We start from the raw sequence: 20,194 nt of genomic DNA, 5'->3' as shown, positions 1-20,194 counted from the left end.
CGAAACAGCCAAAACAAATCTATGACAGTCAAGGTATATCTGCCACAGTCAAAGAGGTCGGGAGGCGCCTATAACACAAATTAGAGTCCCTTTAAAACTCTCCACACCAATAGGATCTATTGCATCTCTTTGAAGAGGTGGGGTGTCTCTCTTAATAGTAAGGGAGAATTGTATAAACACTCTCATTAGTTTCATTTACTTGATGATGTTTTTCTCTTATTCTAGATAGATTTGCATTAGATAGGGTCTATATAACTGTGAGAGTATTCCCCCTTTTGGTTCTCAATTTCTTGGAGTCTAGACTAAGGTGCGAACAATTCAAAAAGAGAGTACTCCCCCTTTTGGTTCTCAATTTCTTGGAGTCTAGACTAAGGTAGGAACCATTCAAAAAGAAAGACGGTTGTATTTTGAGAGGCATTTTATCAATCTAATTCGTTCGGTACTAACACAGGACAAATAACGTCCGAATGAGATAGTATATAATATTCGACTCGGTCTACTCAACATCTACGATTTAATCTAACGTCTATCCTCAAATAGCCAAAATTGAAAAAGTTTGCATCTTATTTTTGGTTTGGCATTTATTTATGCGGGTTACACTTTTTTTTCGAGACACTGAAACTGCATTGTGTCCAATAAATTATGATACATATTTTACAATATTATGGTCTATGGATGGTAGAATTTTCATGTACCAGTACTAGGGGCATAATCAAGAAGAATAGTTTTTTTTTTTTTTTTGTTGAACTATCAAGAAGAATAGTTGATAAAGAAAAAAAGATCAAATATATTTAGGTGAGGAACATGGGGGCGTGCATGCAGGTGACTAACCTAATGTTAACTTCCTTTCAAAGGGAAAATAATAATAACATAATCGAATAGAACTGTAGTAGTGTCCTTTTATTATAAATTTTAATTTTTAATAAATTGAAGAAAGACAAGAACTCAATGAGTTTACTCATTTGTTATGACAATCTATTTTCCTTTTTTCACGACATAGCATTATAGCAAAGTGGAATTATAGATTTCTATTGAGCTAATAACTTATAGTTACCCTAATGGAAAGTTGATACACTATACAGATTAATTAAAATAAATCTGTAAGTATGTAACTTACAGAACTGTTTCATAAGGAAAAAGAGTAGAACAGTAGCAGTACCACTGTACCAGTAGTTAATAATTTATCATGATTAGTTACTAAATTAATAATTATATAAAGGGTTACATATTAAATTAGGGAGGGAGTGGGTATGTAGGGCCTCTGGATCAGCGATGTCTCGGATCACGAGTACATAATTATCAATCAGACGCATTTTAATATTTTCAAAAGGAAATAATTTATTTAATATTTGAAGAAGAAATTTCATAAACAAAAAATATCCATTTTATATGTTATTCAATTCTTCTTCTACTTCAATATTAGTGAGTATATTGACTTTCAAAGCACGATAGAAAATATGAGGGCTACAAAAATTTTAGCTAGAAATTCAGGGCAACAAAACTTTTAAAATACAAACTCTGGCTTTGTGTGTTTTCTAAGTGTTTGGCTCACTCTTTCTTTTCACGGCGACAAGAGTGGCCAATAGACAGTTATAGTCCGCGACTCTTCAAAAGAAAAGTCATGTCACCCGCTCACTTCTCTTCCCCCCTATCCTGCAGCCACGAAACGTCTTGTGGCGGCTGGCTGACCACGAGATCCCAGGTCGACCACGAAACATCTCGTGGCTGACGACCACAAACTATTATGTGACCGACCAACAACAAGTTATTTTGTGAGTGGTTGGCCATGAGGGTTTCGTGGAAAACTCTGCCCCTTCGTCTCAGACGAAGAGAAATCTTCCTTTCGCACAAACATCGAGATGATAGTAGAGAGTGTGGAAGTTTAAGAAGAAAGAGATTTAGCCGAGAGAAGACAAGATGAGAGAAATGGTGGTGGTGGTGGTGGAGATAGTGGGAGGAGAGGAAGAAGAGAACCTAGAAAACAGTGTTGGCGATGACAGTCTGCCTACGACCCTTGTCGCGTGAAAGAAAGAAGTGGGGGATTTGAGAAAAGCAAAAGGCATACAAAAGTTAAAGTTTGTGCCTCACATAATTTTTTGGTTGTGCCAACAAACTATTGGTTAGAGTGGTAAGAGGTTTAGTCTTCTACTTTAGAGGTCAAGAGTTGGAGATACGCTTACAATAAAAAAAAATTGAATTGGTTTTTTTTTTTTTTTGTTAAAGATGCTTAGAGGAGTTGAGTTCTTAAAGATGGTACTCATATTGATTTTTTTTTTTTTAGTTAAGTATTTTGTTTTTTCAACTATACATGGAATTTGTGCATGCACCTAAACATTTGCTTCTGCGTATATTTTTTTTAATAATATAGATCACATGATAATGTGACAGATGGTTGAATTTCATTACATAACTTTGAACATTTTAACCCAAAAATAGTGTTTTGAAACAATCAAATACCAAAAAATCTAATCTCGTCTATGAGGACTTAATTGAGACAGTACCGGGATGGTTTTGTTTTACATGATTACATCAACTATATCATTAATAAGAAAATAATAGAGAATAGCATGCTTCATAAGCTATGAAGATATCTAACAAAACTAGTTCTATATTTATAAATAATAACATAAAGATTAAAGAGTGTGGTCAACCGTTGGTAGCCCAAGTGGTTTCAAAGTGTTGACATAAACTCCAGAAAGTCCTGGTGGTCCCAGATTCGAATCCTAGAGAAGGTGAAATCTTTAGTTTATTTGAATTGGGATTATTAGGGTATAAATAATGTTGTTGGGATTTAGGTCATTGTTTAGTTTGCTATAGGCCCGGTTCTGCTAGAGTTTGAGTGGGCGGTTATCGAGTTTATCACATCTTTGATGCATCAATACCAAATGTATCGACATACGTTGATCTCTGAATCATACAATGTTTGCTTCGAATTTGTTTAAAGTTGGTACTAAAATTTGTTCCACTTAAAATGAAGATGTAGAATTTTACGTGGAATTAATATTATTATCTTTAGACGACCAACAATAATACACTTTTGTCGTAGCTTGTTTATATCATTTTCATCTATCAAATAGTCAGTTGATCTAACGAATGCTTCCTAATAAGAGGATAATAAAATTCTTTGAAACGGAAGTTAAGAAAAATAATATAATTCTAAAAGTACTAAAAATTCATATCAAAATTCTTCAAAAATATGACATTAGAGAGTCATCTACCAACAGTAGGATCTTAGATCTCTGCCGTCTACCTCTTTTATCAACATTTTCTTGTCAAAATACCCAAAAATACTAACCATTCAAAAGTTAGAAAAAAAAAAAAAAAAAAATTCAAAACTCAAACTAAAGTAAAAAAAAAAAAGTCAAGAAATTTGTGAAACTCACAAAGTATTTTAGCAACTAAATTTTGAGTTTCATTCTAGTTTTTGCTACGCTCACATCCCATCAAAATTAGATAAGCTGACTAAAGCTGGTGCCCGTGTGATGATGGATCAAATAATCGTCACCGTTGGATACATCGAATGAGGGGTTAGGGTACAAAAATTCTTGATGATGTGACCTTTGCATTTCCTTCTGCCGGCGAAGCTCAAGTACTTTCCGGTGAGAATTGGAATGTTTTGCTAGAACAAATGTCGGGCTAGAAGCGGGCCGATATTCGGGTACAAGTCGACCCGATTTGTATCGTACCCCACAAGCGTTACAAAGTGTTTTGGGACCCATAGGTCCAGTCCGCCATTGCGGCGTTTTGTCGGTGGCACAATGCAAGCATTTCCGACCATCACCTCCACTACCACCTCCGGTAGCACTAATGTCAGAAACTTCTCTCTTTTTCGTCATTGTCTTAAGGATTTTCTTTCTCGAAACCATATCGGATTCCGGTGATAATGTTGCCGGCGGCGGTGATGATAAAACGAGAAGCCTTGAGGACCAGTTATTTGGAGCAGCGCGTGGACGCTTGCTTCTAGCTTTCGCCGGTACTGATAATTCAGGATGGAAAATCGGGTTATTAGGTTTGGTTTCGGGTTGAGGTTGAATTTCTTCACGGGCTTTGGTTACTTGATCATTTTGGGTTTGAATTCCAGAAATCAGATATAATTTCTGTAATTCCTCGCTTGAAAATGGTTCTTCCACGAATTTCGAAACCCATTCTAGTTCAGCTAAATCATCATACTGTAAAATTCAAGAAATTAAAATGTCAAAAAAAAAAAAATTAATTCAAATTTAATCTCAAACATTTCAGTTTTTTTTTTTTTTGGGTATTCTGAAACTGAAAATTGGTTTTGAAACTTCAAAATTTGAAAAAGAAATATAGGAATGAAAGAATTACCGGAACACAGAGGTCATTGGAGAAAGGAGGTTCAGGAAAATCACGACCAAAATCATCGGAAAAATTAAGTTCAGTACCACCAGAAATAGAAGAATTGCAGCTATTATCAACGAAAGTAACAGCTGAAGATTCATTTGGTGAATTTCCATTAGCACAATCAAAAGTAGCATCATCACCTAAAACTTCATCTTCATTTGAGAAATCAAGAAGATCATCGATAATGAATTGATCCACAGAATTATTATTATTATTATTATTATAGTTACTGATCTTCTGATGATCAGATTCTCTTTTTTCAGGTGTTAATTGAGCTTTTACAGAATGGCATGAGTATCCTCCAAAGAAGAATTCTTGTACATCCATTATTGAAAATGTTTGGGGTTTTGATCGCCTTCCTTTTATTGCCCTTTGGTTTATTGCACAGAGAGAGAGATAGAGAAAGAGAGATGTCTAGAGAGAGAAAGAAAACGTTTTAGAGAGAGAAAGAAAGGGTTAGAGAGATAGAGAAAGAGAGAGAGAGGGAGAGAGCGTTTAAAGCGTTTATTTGTGTTGGAAGGTGACAGACGGACAGCTTAAATGTAGGATTTTGACGAGTTAAAAGCCAAAAAAAAAACTTGGTAAATAAAAAAAGATTAATTTATTAAATTAATAAAAGCATCCTTTCCTTCAAAAATCAATTAGGGATGGTTATTTTTGTAATTACATTTTACTTTGAGATAAATTAAAGTTTTACTCCATCTTCTTTGTCCATTTAATTTTTTCTTTTTCTAAGTTAATTGCATGAGAGACTTTTTATAATAACTCATAAGAGTGTAAATGTTAATCGTTATTTATAGTATTTCGAGACGATGGTCAATTGAATATTTTGAGTTATAAACTGTCTGACTACAAATGTTTATTTTTTCTCAACTTCTTATAGATAGTAGCATGTATAGCATAATCTGTAAGAACAGAAAGTAAGACAATAATTCTAATGTGGACATCATCGAGTCTAAAATTATATACTATAAAAAGACGTTAAATTATTTTTATTTACTAATATGGTGATGTTTAGTTTTAGTTACGAATGGCTTTACAAGGGTGAAGAATTTTTTATTATAAAGGTTGGATTAAATTCGTTATGTGGTCAAGTAAAGATTATTTAGTTGGAAAATGGGAAGAAGAAGGTTAGCTAAAATTAGTATTAGGGCAAAATCAAAATTTACTCCTTAGGAATCGGTTGGTGCGGATTGGTGTCCAAGTATGGATGGAATGGGAGCCGGATTCGTCTGGCTATTTTTTATCCATGTCTAGGGAGTAGTAAACAACATTTATTTCTTTCTCTGTCTTCTTTTCTATCTATCTCTAGAATTTAGAATTTAATACACTTGGATTATCTTTACGCTTTAGTTAAGCTTTTCTTAACCACGTTTAAGCACGACGGTTACAGCTCAACCCGCTCAGCTCTAGCGGTTGTGATCTTTCCACGTGGTCTGCCATTTATGGATTCTTTTTTTTTTATTATTAAATATGGATTCTTGCTTGTTGAGTTTTTTCACTTTTCACCTTCTCCCTTGTACTATTTCAACAAAAAAAAAAAAAAAAAACCTTCTCCCTTGTATGTACCCTATTGATACCTAGGTTTCGTTTCGAGACAAGTGGACCTTTTTATTTTTGTGTTAATTTCGTTTTGACCTACAAATATGATAAACTAGCTAAAATGATTTTGTTTTTTTTTGTTGAAAAAAAAACTCGCTAAAATGACTTCAAAAATAAATAACTTCCGACACACCCCTTAACCCACTATCAGTCACGCTTATGGTAACATGTATTTTGGATATCAAAGTTGCGTCATTTTTTCTTTTGTAATGAAAACTAGACTTCTTCCTTTTTTTTCGAGCTTCATCATTTCATTTGAATTCCACCTCACCTTTTTTTTTCTTCTCTGAATCCAAACTGCAATCAATCTCTACCCTTTGATCCTTCCAAATTATCTGATATCTTTATCTCTCTCTATATACACACAATATATAACTATTATTTACCTATTTATCTCTCTAAAAATCTAACTAAACACCCCAAATCTATTTCTAAATAAACTCTATAGATTAGTGTAGATAAAAATATGAAAAAGATGAATAGATGGTGATGAAAATGGAAATAAATGAGGATAAAAGGTTTCCTCTCTCTAGCACTCTAACAAATTACAGAAGATGGAAAGGACAAATTTTGAATGCGAATTACATATCATCAAAAAAGCTAAAAAAGAGTCGGTTTAGAGATCGTAGGCAGTTGTCTATCTTTATTTTTTTTTGAGAAATCGACTACGATCTACGTTAGTCGTTACAAGGCATTGATACATCATGAAGATGTGATGAGTACGACAACCGCCTAATTTAAACCATAATGAAATAGGCCTAAAGCCCGACAACATGAAAGCGGTCTAAAACCCGACAACATAAAAGAGACCTAAAGCCCGACAAATTTAATATATTATTTACTATATACATTGCCTAAATTACATGGGATAAATCTTGATGGCAAACTGCTTCCACTGAGACTCGATCCCACGACCTCATGGACTCAAGAGAGGTGTCCAACCGTCGCACCAAAGGGTGGTGGAAGCAGTTGTTTATCTTTAGAGCGTCATTTTGGTGAATTTTGTAAACTTACGGGCCAAAATGATATTAATACTCTTTTTGTCTCTCACTATTCAACGTTGTCAAGGAGCTTCCTATTTACTTCTTTAGAGCATCTCGAATGGGACACTCAATCTCTAACATTTAGAGTGCCACATGACTTTTTGGAGTTTTTGTTAAAAAACAATCTCCAATGGGACACTTTGTTAGACACTCTATTATGAGGAGGACACATTTATTGTAGAGTGCCTGGAAAGAGAAACTCTAAAGCTGGAGTGTCTTTTTGAGACTCTCTAAGTGTCGCTTTAAAATTTAAACCAATAGAAACATTTTTTTTCAACTACTTTTTTCATATTTAATTAAAGAGTGACATATGTATTAAGCAGAGATATTTTAGAGATCTCCATTCGAGACCAAAAAAATTTAGACTGTTTCTATATTGACACTTAGAAAAGAGAATCTTTATTTAACACTGGACAATTAGATTTTAGAGTGTTTGTTAGAGTGTTCCATGGGAGATGCTCTTAGCAGGGAGATGGTTGGGTTTGTCCAATCGAAAAACTTTTCACTTATATTCATGATTGTAATGAACATATATCCATTTCTATGATATATACAAGGCATTTGATGTAACGTTGAATGTACTGAAGATAATGTTAAAAAAAATTGAAAAGAATCCGTGTATCCACTTATATATGCTTTGACACCTTAGGTGTTTCAAAACCAACAACCGCATTTTACTTTGAGATTTATAAGCGAAAAGACCTTACATATGCTAGGGGTAAATGCATTTGGAGACTCTCTGTTGGAATTTTTGGACAAGTTAATTGGCAATTAAAATATGGTTATTTTCCAAATAGTCTCTAACTTTATGACCAACTTCCTGTCTAGCTCCTTACTTTATCGAAAATTCCCAGATGACTCCCTTTTCAGTCACCGTTATAAATCCGTTAACTAGTCATCACCTCTCTCTCTCATCTCATCACCTCTCTTTGCCACCTCATCTTCTCGCCACCTCATCGTCTTCACCGACCAGCTAATTTTTCGGCCGACGACCTTCAAACATAAAAAAGACAAATAATTTATTCTCTCTTCTTTTTTTGTTCTCTCTCTCTTCCTTTCTCTCTCTTTAAACACTTCGGCGAAGGAGTTTCCCTTCGTCGGAGGTCTGGTTCGAACAGACCTATTCAAAACCATCAAAACCAGAAGCAGGAACAACCTCCAGAGATACCGATTCAAGCAACCTATTTTCTGTAGTTTTGTCAATGCTTACTTACGTTGGTTTAATCGAGCAGTTGCAGCGTTTCTTCAAAGTAAGCAAATCAGGAACTAAAACAGAATCAGGACTGGAACCTTGGAAGAAGTTGGTGAAAGAAAAACTGTTGAATGTTAGAGAGTTCTTAGTGTTTCAAAAGAGATGCTTTCCTGGCTCGACGAAATGCATTATGCATCAGATTTCCAAGAAGCTGTTGATATAATGGGAGTTCTGCCTGCAATACTTTCCCTGATTAGGAAGGAAACCGTTCAATTTGACTCGTCTAGGGATTTTGGCTTGTTCTTTTTGTAATTTAGATCAACCCATAAATCTATTTTTCCTTTGATTTTTGCCTTTTAGAATTTTAGGGCACAATTCTCGAAATGAGCTTGTACCCTGTTTATAATCACGCTTTTTTGTGGTGATCTGCAAATTGATTTCCAAGCAGTGGCAACCAGAAGAAGATGGGTCAAAGGACATTACCTAGTGATAAGAGTGGTAGTGGGCTAAGGCAATTCAACATGAAAGGTAGAGCTCTTTCTCTTCTTACTGTCTCATTGTTCAATTAATTTGATTTCCTTTCCAAAATGTAAACTAGGGTTAGTAAAAGACATGATTCTATGAGGAAGAGAGAAAAAATAGGAGAAAGAAAAAAAAAATTTTTTTTGTATGTTTGAAGGTCGCCGGCCGGAATCTTGGTCGGCTAACGACTTTCGTCGGTGAAGACGATGAGGTGGCGAGGGGATGAAGTTGCAGATAGAGGTGATAACTAGTTAACGGACATATAACGGTAACAGAAAAGGGGGCCATCTGGGTATTTTTGATAAAGTAAGGCTAGGCAGGAAGCTGGCCATAAAATTGGGGGTTATTTGGAAAATAACCCTTAAAATATTATATAAAACTATAAATTAGTTTTCTATTATTTGAATTTTATTTTGATTACTAATAATTATATCTTTTGATAAAAATATATGGAGAGATATATCTTTCGTGAACTAATTTTTATTTAAAATTTGTCTTTTCAAGTTTTATAAATAAGTACTTCTCTCAACAACTTTTGAAGTAACCGAAAAATCATGTAGAAATTTTGTAGGAAAATCCTTCGCCGTAAATGTGTTATAGTCTTAAGTGAAATTTCCACAAATTACTTGGTGTAATTTCACAAAGACTTGTCATATCTTAGGAAACCATTTGCCTTCTAACCTTCAAGTCATCTCGATCTAGAGGGGGCAAACAATGATTTAAGGAAAGTGTACCTCGTACACGTTTCAACCCTTTCATCTCCATCCCTCTTTGTTTTTGTTTCCGAAGATAAATTTCCACATATATTTTTCTACGTATTTCACAATATCACATTTCAAGATATTGTGTTCTTAAATAGATATTTTCAAGATGTTGAGGATGAAAACGCATTTGGATCTAAAACTCCGTCGATTTCAGTCGAGTCGAATCCCTAGTCCCGAAAGATCTCAATTTCAATCAAATAAAAAATGAAATTTTTTGAGAAAGTAGTAAAGGGGCATCATAGAAGATAATAGTAAGAGAAAGTACAAAGATGATGAATAGTAACGAAAAACAAGAAGATGAGATTGGGAATAGGAAGAAATAAAGGGCCCCGTGCTTTAGGGACTAAATTTTAAAGAAAATGGTAGTTATGTCAATTTTCGGGACAACAAATTAAACTTCATCTTCATCCTAATCTCTCCCATCTCTGATCACCTGTTCCGAGCACCTTCACCTCCGACAAACACCATCGTTTATCTCACCTCCTTCGTATCTCACTACCTTTCTTTCCTTCTTCCTCTCTCCTTCTCCCACTTTATGTGTGTATTATTCCGGTGAAGGAGGTGATCCCCTTCACTAGAACTCCGACTATTGGTTTTAGGAGTTTCCCTCCAAACCACTGGAAAGTTTAAGAGAAATCTCATCAGACAAGGGCACTTACTCTACTAAAAAAGTAAAGAGAGAGAGAAGAGGTAAAGAGAGAAAGGGAGGAAGAAAAACAGTAACAAAAAAGGAGGAGAGCAATGGTGGCAGTCGAAAGAAGAGAAAGATCTGAAAAAAAAAAATATTAAAAGTCGTCGACAACACTAGTTACGTACTATCCTTGCCTATGTAGAAAAGAAATGGCGTTTAGGATTTGGAGGAAGCAAAAAAAAAAATTATTTGGGAAAAAGTTTGCTTCATAATTTTTTCATTCTCCAAAACAATGGGAAAAAATGATATATGTGAAAACAAAGAACCAAATAAATAAATAAATTTACATGTTAGATAAGTTATTGTGTTTGGATGAATATGACATAGTTGATGACATTGTATATTTTAAAATTTATATTATATTTTATTTTACTTTTATGATTATTTTCTTCCTGTCATCGGCAGTAAAAACTCCAATCTTTTTCATTTAAGATCATATTCAACCAAGACTGAAATTGAAAAATTCTTAGTGCTCTAGGATTTGTTGTATAAAAAGTCTCCAATCTAAAAGGGGGATTGGGCCCTTGGTCCAAAAAGGGGCCCGAAATGAAAATCCCACCCACAGTTGCCTAAAAATGAAAGGGAGGCCCAATGTGTCAGTTTGGGGTTCAAAATTACGTAAAGGGCCCTTGGAAAATAAAGTATTTACCGTTCATGCCATCGAAAATTACAAAATTGCCATTGAAAATTACAAAATTGCCATCGAAATTTCTCGGGAAACGATTTTTTTCTGAAAAAGAATCTGACAACCCGTCCATCAGAATATGTACTGTTCAGAAATTTACGGAACTGCCACCGAAAAATTTCCAGGAAATTATTTTCTTTACTGAAATTTTTTTTCTGTACTAGACACTTTTGCTGGGCGGGAATTTGAAATTTCGTTTGAAAATTTCGAAAAAAAGATTTTGTGACCGGGAAATTATTTTATTTACTGGAAATTTATTTCTGTACTAGACACTTTTGCTGGTCGGGAATTTGAAATTTCGTCCAAAAAAATTTGAAATTTTAGACGGAAATTTGAAATTTCAAAAAAAATTGAAAATTAGAGTTTTTTGTGTACGGGAAATTATTTTATTTACCAGTCAGTTTTTTTTTCAAGAAAACGTCAGCATGTCCCGTCCAAGGGCAAGAGGGGGATAAAAAAAAAACTGACATTTGGACCTGCAACTAATTTTCGGGGAAGAGTGGATTTTTTTTTGGGTTTACCCTCCAGATTTTGGACCGTTGACTAAAAATCCAATCTAAAACTCAAGTTGAGTCTTTAGATGATGCAACATCATTTAATTTTAAGATATCTTTTATTTAAAAGTAAAGCTACCAATCTTAAAAATGACATTTAATTAATTTTTAAGTTTTTAGAGTGTTGCATTAGAAATATTTTTTAAAGGATTTTTGAGTTTAAGGTCCAAAAATAGGGGGGGGGGGGGGTGATTAGTCATTTATCCACTCCTAAATTAATAAATAAAATAAAACCAAAATAAACCAAAAATGTAAAATAAGAGGGTGTTTGATTTTTTAGCACTTGTAAGTGCTACCACTTACTAAGTGATAATCACTTAGTAAGTGATATCACTTGTAAGTGTTGTGGCGTTTGTTTTCCATTACTTCTAAGTGCTTGATTTTTGTTTTTATATTAATTCTAAATGTCATAAAAATGAGAAATTGTCTATTTTGACCTTAAAGTGTTTACATATTAGTATTTCATACTAATTCATTGTGCTCCCGAGTTTAGGTACAAGAGAATTACGGTTTATGAATACTTTGTGTTGAAAATATTAACCTCAAATAATTAAAAAGTATGAAGGAGAAAGAACTTACGTTGGATCATGGAGTTTGGGTGGTTTCATGACTAATGAAGGAAGAGACGTGAAAAAATTTAAGAGAAAAGCTTAGGTGAAGGATGAGTGAGAAGGAAAAGTGTCATCGCTAAAGTCATAAAAATATTTTTTTACTTATCAATTGTTTGAGATTTTCTTTTGGTTATAATCATATTGGTAATTATTATATTTGGAGAAGGATAAAAATGTCTTTTTTAGCACTTAGAAAGTAAGTGCAAAAAAATAAGCTCCAAGTTGGAGCTTACTTTTTTGCACTTACTTTGACCCCACTTACAAGTGATATTCACTTATTAAGTGAAAAAACAAACGACCTAAAATAAGTGCGAAAATCAAACACCCTCTAAGTTCAAAAATTCACTATTTGGTAAGCCCCATGCATCAATCCTTTAATTTTCTCTCAATTTTGCCCTTTCATAAATATTTTTTAACCATTGGTAAACCAAAGGTTTATAATGGTTGAGTTAATACAATTATTCTTTCTATAAATTTTATGAAAGAATATTTATGGTGGATATTTAATGTTAATCTTTATTTCCAAAACTTATATTTTTCTAAAGTAACCTACCAAATCAATGGATATTTACCTAAAACTAGTTTCTCTCTCCCAAACACGAGTTTCTCTTTCTGTAACTATATGTTCTTTGAATTCAAGAAAATATATTATTTCCAAAACTGATATTTGTCTAAATTAACCTACCATTCAATGAATATTTACCTAAAACGAGATGCTCTCTCCCAAAAACGATTTTCTCTCTCTGTAACTCTATGTTCTTTGAACTTCAAGAAAGTATGAATTTGTGATTTGTTTTTTATCTCTACCTCGATCCAATTAAACATCTACAAATTCTTTCGTGAGGTTAAAAAGCAAACTATTTTGCTAGCATCTTACTGATTCTACTAGCATCTGGTGAATGAGTTGGACAAAGTAGTTTAAAAAGCAAATACTATTTAGCTAGCATCTTATTGATTCTAATAGCAATTTTTACATTCTATTAGCATCGGTTGAATAAATTTGAATACAGTAGTTTAAAAAGCAAGAATATTTTGCTAGCATCTTATGAATTTGTTACAATAGGTTAACAAATATGTTTTAGTAATTTTATGAAAGAATATTTATGGTGGATATTTAATGTTAATCTTTATTTCCAAAACTTATATTTTTCTAAAGTAACCTACCAAATCAATGGATATTTACCTAAAACTAGTTTTCTCTCTCTCCCAAACACGAGTTTCTCTTTCTGTAACTATATGTTCTTTGAATTCAACACAATATATTATTTCCAAAACTGATATTTGTCTAAATTAACCTACCAATTTAACTAATATTTACCTAAAACGAGATGCTCTCTCCCAAAAACGATTTTCTCTCTTTGTAACTCTATGTTCTTTGAACTTCAAGAAAGTACGAATTTGTGATTTGCTTTTTATCTCTACCTCGATCCAATTAAACATCTACAAATTCTTTTGTGAGGTTAAAAAGCAAACTATTTTGCTAGCATCTTACTGATTCTACTAGCATATTTTACATTCTACTAGCATTTGATGAATGAATTTGATAAAGTAGTTTAAAAAGCAAATACTATTTAGCTAGCATCTTATTGATTCTAATAGCAACTTTTACATTCTATTAGCATCGGTTGAATAAATTTGAATATAGTAGTTTAAAAAGCAAGAATATTTTGCTAGCATCTTATGAACTTGTTACAATAGGTTAACAAATACTTTTTAGTAATTAGAATATATTATGTGAAATTTTTTTTGCTACATTTTCAGTATTTTACTAGCATTTTCTTGATTCTGTTACCATCTGATATGAATTTATTACAATAGGTTGATTCTAATAAAATTTTATGCCGGTAGAATCTTATCGAGTCTAACAACATTTTTAACATTTTATTTTAACGTTTGTTTTTTTCTTACTCTTCACTACTGTAGATGATGAATGAAACCATCAATCGATTCTCTCTCTCTCCCACTCGATGCTTTCACCTTTTTCACTCGGTTTAATTTGGGCGTCGATGATGAATGAAATCAAAACCTAGTTCATATATTAGAAAGTGACGATGCTCTCTCTCTCTCTTCGGTTTGCTTTTGCCCAATTCTAATAGAAATATAAAAGAAAGTATTCTGCTAAACGGTAAAGGCAACTATTTTTCCGGAAGGAAAATTTGTTTTTGAGGAAATCATTTAATGAATCTCTAAATATTATGGTATATATTATTTTAGGTTATTTTTTTTTAACTTAGTATAGGTTAGGCAGTAAAAGAGAATGAGAGGATAGACATGTAATTTACTTTGAGTGGATTTATTTTTTATTTCAGATTATCTTTGGTCTCTAGACTCATTGATCATGCGATTTTGGACTTAAAACACATCCCCCGTTTTTTAAATTGAACAGTCACTGATGTCATCTAAGAAAGAAGATCTGAGTTGAGACTTATAATATATATTAATTAATTAATTTACTTTTTTTTTTTTTTTTTTTGTGAATTTTGCACCGGAAATAGACGAGCTAAATGAATAACATAATAAGATGTAATAGATGACAAATTTTTTCCGAGTGGTAGATGGCAACTTACAAACCTCTTAAAAGAAGAAATAAGATCGATAATTGGTAACCAGAAAAAAGCAATAAGATATATAAGGGCAAGCAGCAAGGTAGCCCGCATTGTCATGTGAGATTTTACATTTTCGTGTTATGTTAACATAATAAACTTATTAATTTTTTAATTAATAATATGGACGATATTTTTCAAGAAAGGGACAACTGGGACCCAGCGAGCCACGTGATGAAGGGTGTAGATGGGTGTGTCAGCTAGCATGTGAGTAGCTTTATATCAAAGCCAAACTAACGGTGGTCAATGCCACGTGTCTAGAATCAGATTTCGCTATCGGAATCCATTGTTTTGATGCTTCTCGCACGTGGTACCCCGTATAAAAAAAGAGGCCATGGTACTTTGGCCAATTGCCCAACTTTTAATGGCAAATAAAGCTACATTTTGAGAGCTTAATTGTTTTTTTTTTTTTTTGTTGAAAATTGAGAGCTTAATTCAAACACCCAAGTTAACATACGGGAATGTGGTCCGGGCCGGTCCTGGGGTGTAAGTAGACAAAGCTTCGCTTCAGACCTCTAGTGTCAAAGGACCTAACAGGAAGATTAAGAGCAAGATTAAAGGGGGGGCCAATTTCAAAAAGGGGGGTCCCAATTTATTTTTATCTTTATAAAAAGATTACCAAAACAAACATGTTACATACTTTTTTTTTTTTTTTTTTGTTGAAATATACATGTTACATACTTTAGCTAAGCATGATAAAGAACCCAAACAACTCTTTTCAATCTCAAACGTAAGTATTTTTTTCTTATCTTTTATAATTTTAATTAACACTTCTACCGCTACCACGATTACTACACCTCTACAATATACCTCCACTACCACCACCACCATAAACCTCCGCCGTTGTACCTCTATCACAAACCAAACAAGCTATTGCCGCAAACCGAGTTCCGAACTCGTTGAACCAGTTGATCGGGAGATTGACTAAGGATAGATGAGGGCTCCCCCGAACCCGAACTCGAACCTCACGTTATGTGCAAAGAAAATGTATAAGGTTTCGATATACAATTTTTTTTCTTGTAAAACTCGTGTAGAGCCACATTCTCAATACTCGCTGCGGGCCTCCGAAATCTCAGGACGACCTTGAATCTAGTAACACTTTAGGGGCCAATCGGAAAATAATTCTTTTCATAGACTATTTAGAGCACTCAAAGTGGAATTATTAAAAGAGAAATTTGGTCATATATCTCTATGAAGTTTTTGTTTTGGTAAAAAAAGATCAATTAATTCTTTTTTAGTCTTCAGCTCCCTAGGTGTTTCTTTTTAATTTGCAACAGCTTGCGACAACTTTGCAACACCTTCTGACAGCTTTGCAAAAAATATTAAGTTTTTATCAAACAAAATATAAATATTTTGGTTTATAACAAAAATGTAAATTTTATGATTTTTCAAAAAAAAATGTAACTTGTTGAAAAAATGGCCATTAGTAGACTAAAGTCAATGAGTCAAAAAAGACCAAAAGCCCGTGGGATAACCCACATCAAGTCAATATGGGGGGTCGACACAATCGTCTTAGGCGCCTTAAATCCTGACCTGACTCAAATACAACCAGGCATGTGATTTACAAGAAGGCTAGAGAAATCCACGTAATCAAGACCAATACCTTAAGTTCGAAACACGGGAGGGTAGAAGCGTGCTTCATGCTTACCGACTGAACCCCGAATCTATTCAAAGATCTCAGTCGACAAAGATCTAAAGTATTTAACTAACTTGGGCTTTAAGAGTCATTCAAGGAGGACAAATCTCCTAAAGAATCTATAAACTTGAAATATATCTATTAATGATCCTAAAACAGAGGAACTCCTATATATCAAAGATACAAGATAACTTTAGAAGGAAACCCTAAACCTCATAATTACAACCGTCTCATCATCATTGTCTATCAACAGTCGGTCGAAGCAACCTATAAAAGGTCATCATCTCACTTTCAACAAGGTACTAACTTTACGCTTCATTCAATACTCAATCTTTTAAGTGCAAGGGCAATTTAACTATTTTGAGCGCCAGAGATGTTTCGAGCTCCTTGCAGGTTTTTCCCCAAGTTCAAAGAAGCAAGAACAGGATTAGTCGTAGCAGTCTCATCGATCACAACTGGATCTAGCATCACTGATTCATTATTCTGATCCATAACCAAATTGACAAATTTTGACATTAGCAGTTTTAAGTGTCACTCTGAACCAATTACTTATATGCTTGTGGAGGAACAAAATAATGAAATTTTAATGAAAAACCAAGAAGTTCGTCTAACTAGATATAATTATTTTTCTGAAACTTATACTACAGCCGTCTCCATTGAGAGAAGTAAACATAACTAAAATAAAGGTCGTGGTCGTCGCAATTACCACAATAAATATTTAGAGGAACGTGGTTGTAGTGATGATCACAATAAAGATGACAAAAATAGTGGTAACCGTTTTGGAAGACGTAGGGGTGGCTATTACCGAGGTGGACAAGTAAATAAGTCAGGTACCAGATACAAGCCGTATAATCGGTAAATGAATCTTTTGAAATCAAGAATGAGCCCTGTTTTAAATTTGGTATTATATGACACCGACAAAAAACATGTGGGTCTGCTAAACATCTGGTAGATCTTTATCAGGCATCGTTGAAGAAACATACCGTTAAATAAAAACAAATCATGTGGGTATCGATGATTCCTCATGTAACACCAAATTGGATGTATCTGACTATGAAATTGACGACGTAGATTTATATCTTACTAAAGTCAGGACAGAGTAAAAAAACAACAGATTATGACATTAATCAAAATAGAGACGCATCGGCGGTGCAGTACCCCGTCGAAGAAAATGATCTATAGCAGTGGATATGAACAACTTGTAATGATTTCGACCAATAACTTTATGATGAGTTTGACGAAATGGTTGATCGAATGTACAACCCTCCTCAGTACATTGTGTTTTCTGATATTTTCAGTTTTTGTAAATTTTGTATCATATTAGTGTTTTACTTTTGAGTATTATATAATAATGTAGCATAAACAAATTTTACATGTTTTCTATCGGTCCTATGTTTCTTTTTATGTCTGTTAAGGTATGAATTCTAGAAATACATTTTTGAGGAATGATGAAGATATAAGTCTGGAGACATTGGAACCACGAATTCCATCTTTCGAAACAAAAAGTATTTCTTGACTCTGAAATCATTTAAGGCTAATGCCAAAATATCGTTGGTTATCTAGACTCTCTGACGGTTCTGGTAGAGCAATTATAATATTATCCAGTGGTACAAAGTTAGCCATTGACGATGCATTATATTCAAACACAGCTTAGAAGAATCTGTTAAGCTTTAATGACATACTTCGAAATGGTTATCATCTTGAGACTCGAGATGAAAATAATGAAGAACATTTGTATATTACTTCAATTGATTCGAGTCAGAAGCACGATTTAGAGAGATGAACGACTATCTCTTCGGTGTTCCATATTACAAGGATAAAAATGGTTGGTTCTTATATTGTCGTAAACCAGAACTTTTACGATCTAAGTACGACGACACTTTGACATAACCGTTTTGGACACCCAGGATCTACTATGATGAGTGAAATAGTTTAAAATTCTCAGGGACAACCATTATAAAATCAAAAGATTTCGATAAGAAATGATTTTGCTTGTACACCTTACTCGTTTGGGAAATTAATTGTAAGAACATCTCATACAAAAGTTCATGCCGAGTCTCCTAAATTTCTAAAAAGGATCCAAGGAGATATATGTGATCTTATTCACACATCTTGTGGACCGTTTCGTTATTTTAAAATATTGATAGATATCTCTACGAGATGGTTTCATGTCAATCTTCTGTCTCCTCGTAATAATGCATTTGCAAGGTTGTTTGCCCTAATTATTAAATTACGAGCTCATTTTCTGATTAAGTCCATACACCTTGATGCAGCAAGTGAATTTACATCTTTTGATGCGTACTGTATATCAGTTGGTATTGATGTTGAACATCCTGTAACTTATGTTTATATGCAGAATGATTTAACAGTATCATTCATAAAAAATATACAATTGATTGCACGACTAATATTGCTGAAAACTAAGTTACCTATTTCTGCATGGGGATCTGAAATATTACATGTTGTTGTATTAATCCGATTACGACCTACTCCGAATGGTTAACATTCTCCTTTGCAACTTATTTTGGATCATGAACCAAACATAACACATTTACCCGTTTTTAGATACTCGGTGCACGTGTCGTGCCGATTACACCTCCTAAACGGACAAAATTAAGAGATTTTGGGAATATAGGTTGGTTTTGATTCACCATCCATTATCAAGTATCCATAACCTACGACATGTGATACTTCTAATGCAAGATTGATAAATTTCCACTATGACGAGACAAATTTTCCGACATTAGAGAGAAAATTCATCTAGAGTGAATAACAGACAAATTGAATAGTGTTGGAGTGGATAAAGTTTATTTCAACTTGGTCCTTATACAAATCAACCTGAGCTAGAAGTCCAAAGAACACTACTTTAGCAAGGCATTGCCTATAACTTATCAAATGCATTTAATGATGCAACGAGGGTAACTGAATCATATATACCTGCTGCAAATGCTCGTGGTGATATTCATAAAAAAACAAGTGAAAATTAGTGCTATAACAAATGAATCATCTAAGACAGGTTTGAAGCGTGGACGACCTATTGGTTCCAAAGATATTGTTCCTAGAAAAAGAAAAGAGTATACTACAAAATAATAGTTCTTCACTAGATACTATTAATAAGGATCTACACTCTCTGAACAAATACCTCTTGAAGAGAGTAAAGAACTTGAAGAGGATGAAACCCTTAAAGAAAGTGAAATTCTTATAAATGATGAAGAACATAATCATGAGGAGATTTCTATAAATCACGCATGCATGAGAGTTGTATGGAATAGACGTGATACATTTGTCGATGATATAGTTTCATTTACAGGAGCTACTGAGATTCTCGAAGAGAGTAATGGTTTTCAACCACACTCTATTGAGGAATGCGGACAAAATCTGATTAGCCAAAATGGAGATAAGCGATTCAGACAAAATTAGATTTTCTCAATAAACGAATCGTTTTCGAACCCGTAGTTTTAACACCCAAGGATGTAAATCTTGTTGGATATAAATGGGTGTTTGTTAGAAAACACAATGAAAATAATGAAGTTGTCCGCCATAAATCACGACTTGTGGCATAAGGTTTCTTGCAGAAACCTGAAGTCGACTATAAAGAAACGGACAATTACATTTAGTACATGATTAGTCTGGTGGTTCTAGAAGAACTCAGACATGCATTAATCGACGTGGTTACTGTATTTATTTGGCAATATAGATACTGATATTTACATGAAAGTCTCTGATGACTTAAATTACCTGTATAAAAACCACTCACCATGTATTTACTTAGATTAAATCATGCTTTATATGGGTTGAAACAATCTGGGCAAATGTGGTCGCCTAAGTGATTACTTAATCAAAGAAGAATATGTAAATAATCCTATTTGTCCATGTGTTTTTATTAAGAAGTCATATACTGGATATGTTATCATTGCAATATATGTTGA

General features: G+C 33.6%; 1 protein-coding gene across 1 annotated transcript; it reads right to left on the bottom strand.

Annotated features, from left to right (window-relative positions):
• Positions 1–3,151: 3,151 nt before the first annotated feature.
• LOC147538913 (GATA transcription factor 9-like) lies at positions 3,152–4,877 on the bottom strand. Its single transcript, XM_086644725.1, has 2 exons — positions 4,327–4,877; positions 3,152–4,169 (listed from the first exon to the last, which is right to left on the bottom strand). The coding sequence occupies exons 1-2, from the start codon at positions 4,687–4,689 to the stop codon at positions 3,450–3,452; spliced, it is 1,083 nt and encodes a 360-aa protein (XP_086500851.1). The 5' UTR covers positions 4,690–4,877; the 3' UTR covers positions 3,152–3,449.
• Between the last annotated feature and the right edge of the window lie 15,317 nt (positions 4,878–20,194).

Source organism: Eschscholzia californica, unplaced genomic scaffold, assembly GCF_041429995.1.
Source record: "Eschscholzia californica isolate CP2 unplaced genomic scaffold, dmEscCali1.0.p SCAF_5, whole genome shotgun sequence".
In the NCBI taxonomy this organism is placed as follows: Eukaryota; Viridiplantae; Streptophyta; class Magnoliopsida; order Ranunculales; family Papaveraceae; genus Eschscholzia; species Eschscholzia californica.
The sequence above is the reverse complement of the archived record's forward strand: the minus strand, read 5'-3'. Positions and strand labels throughout refer to the sequence as shown.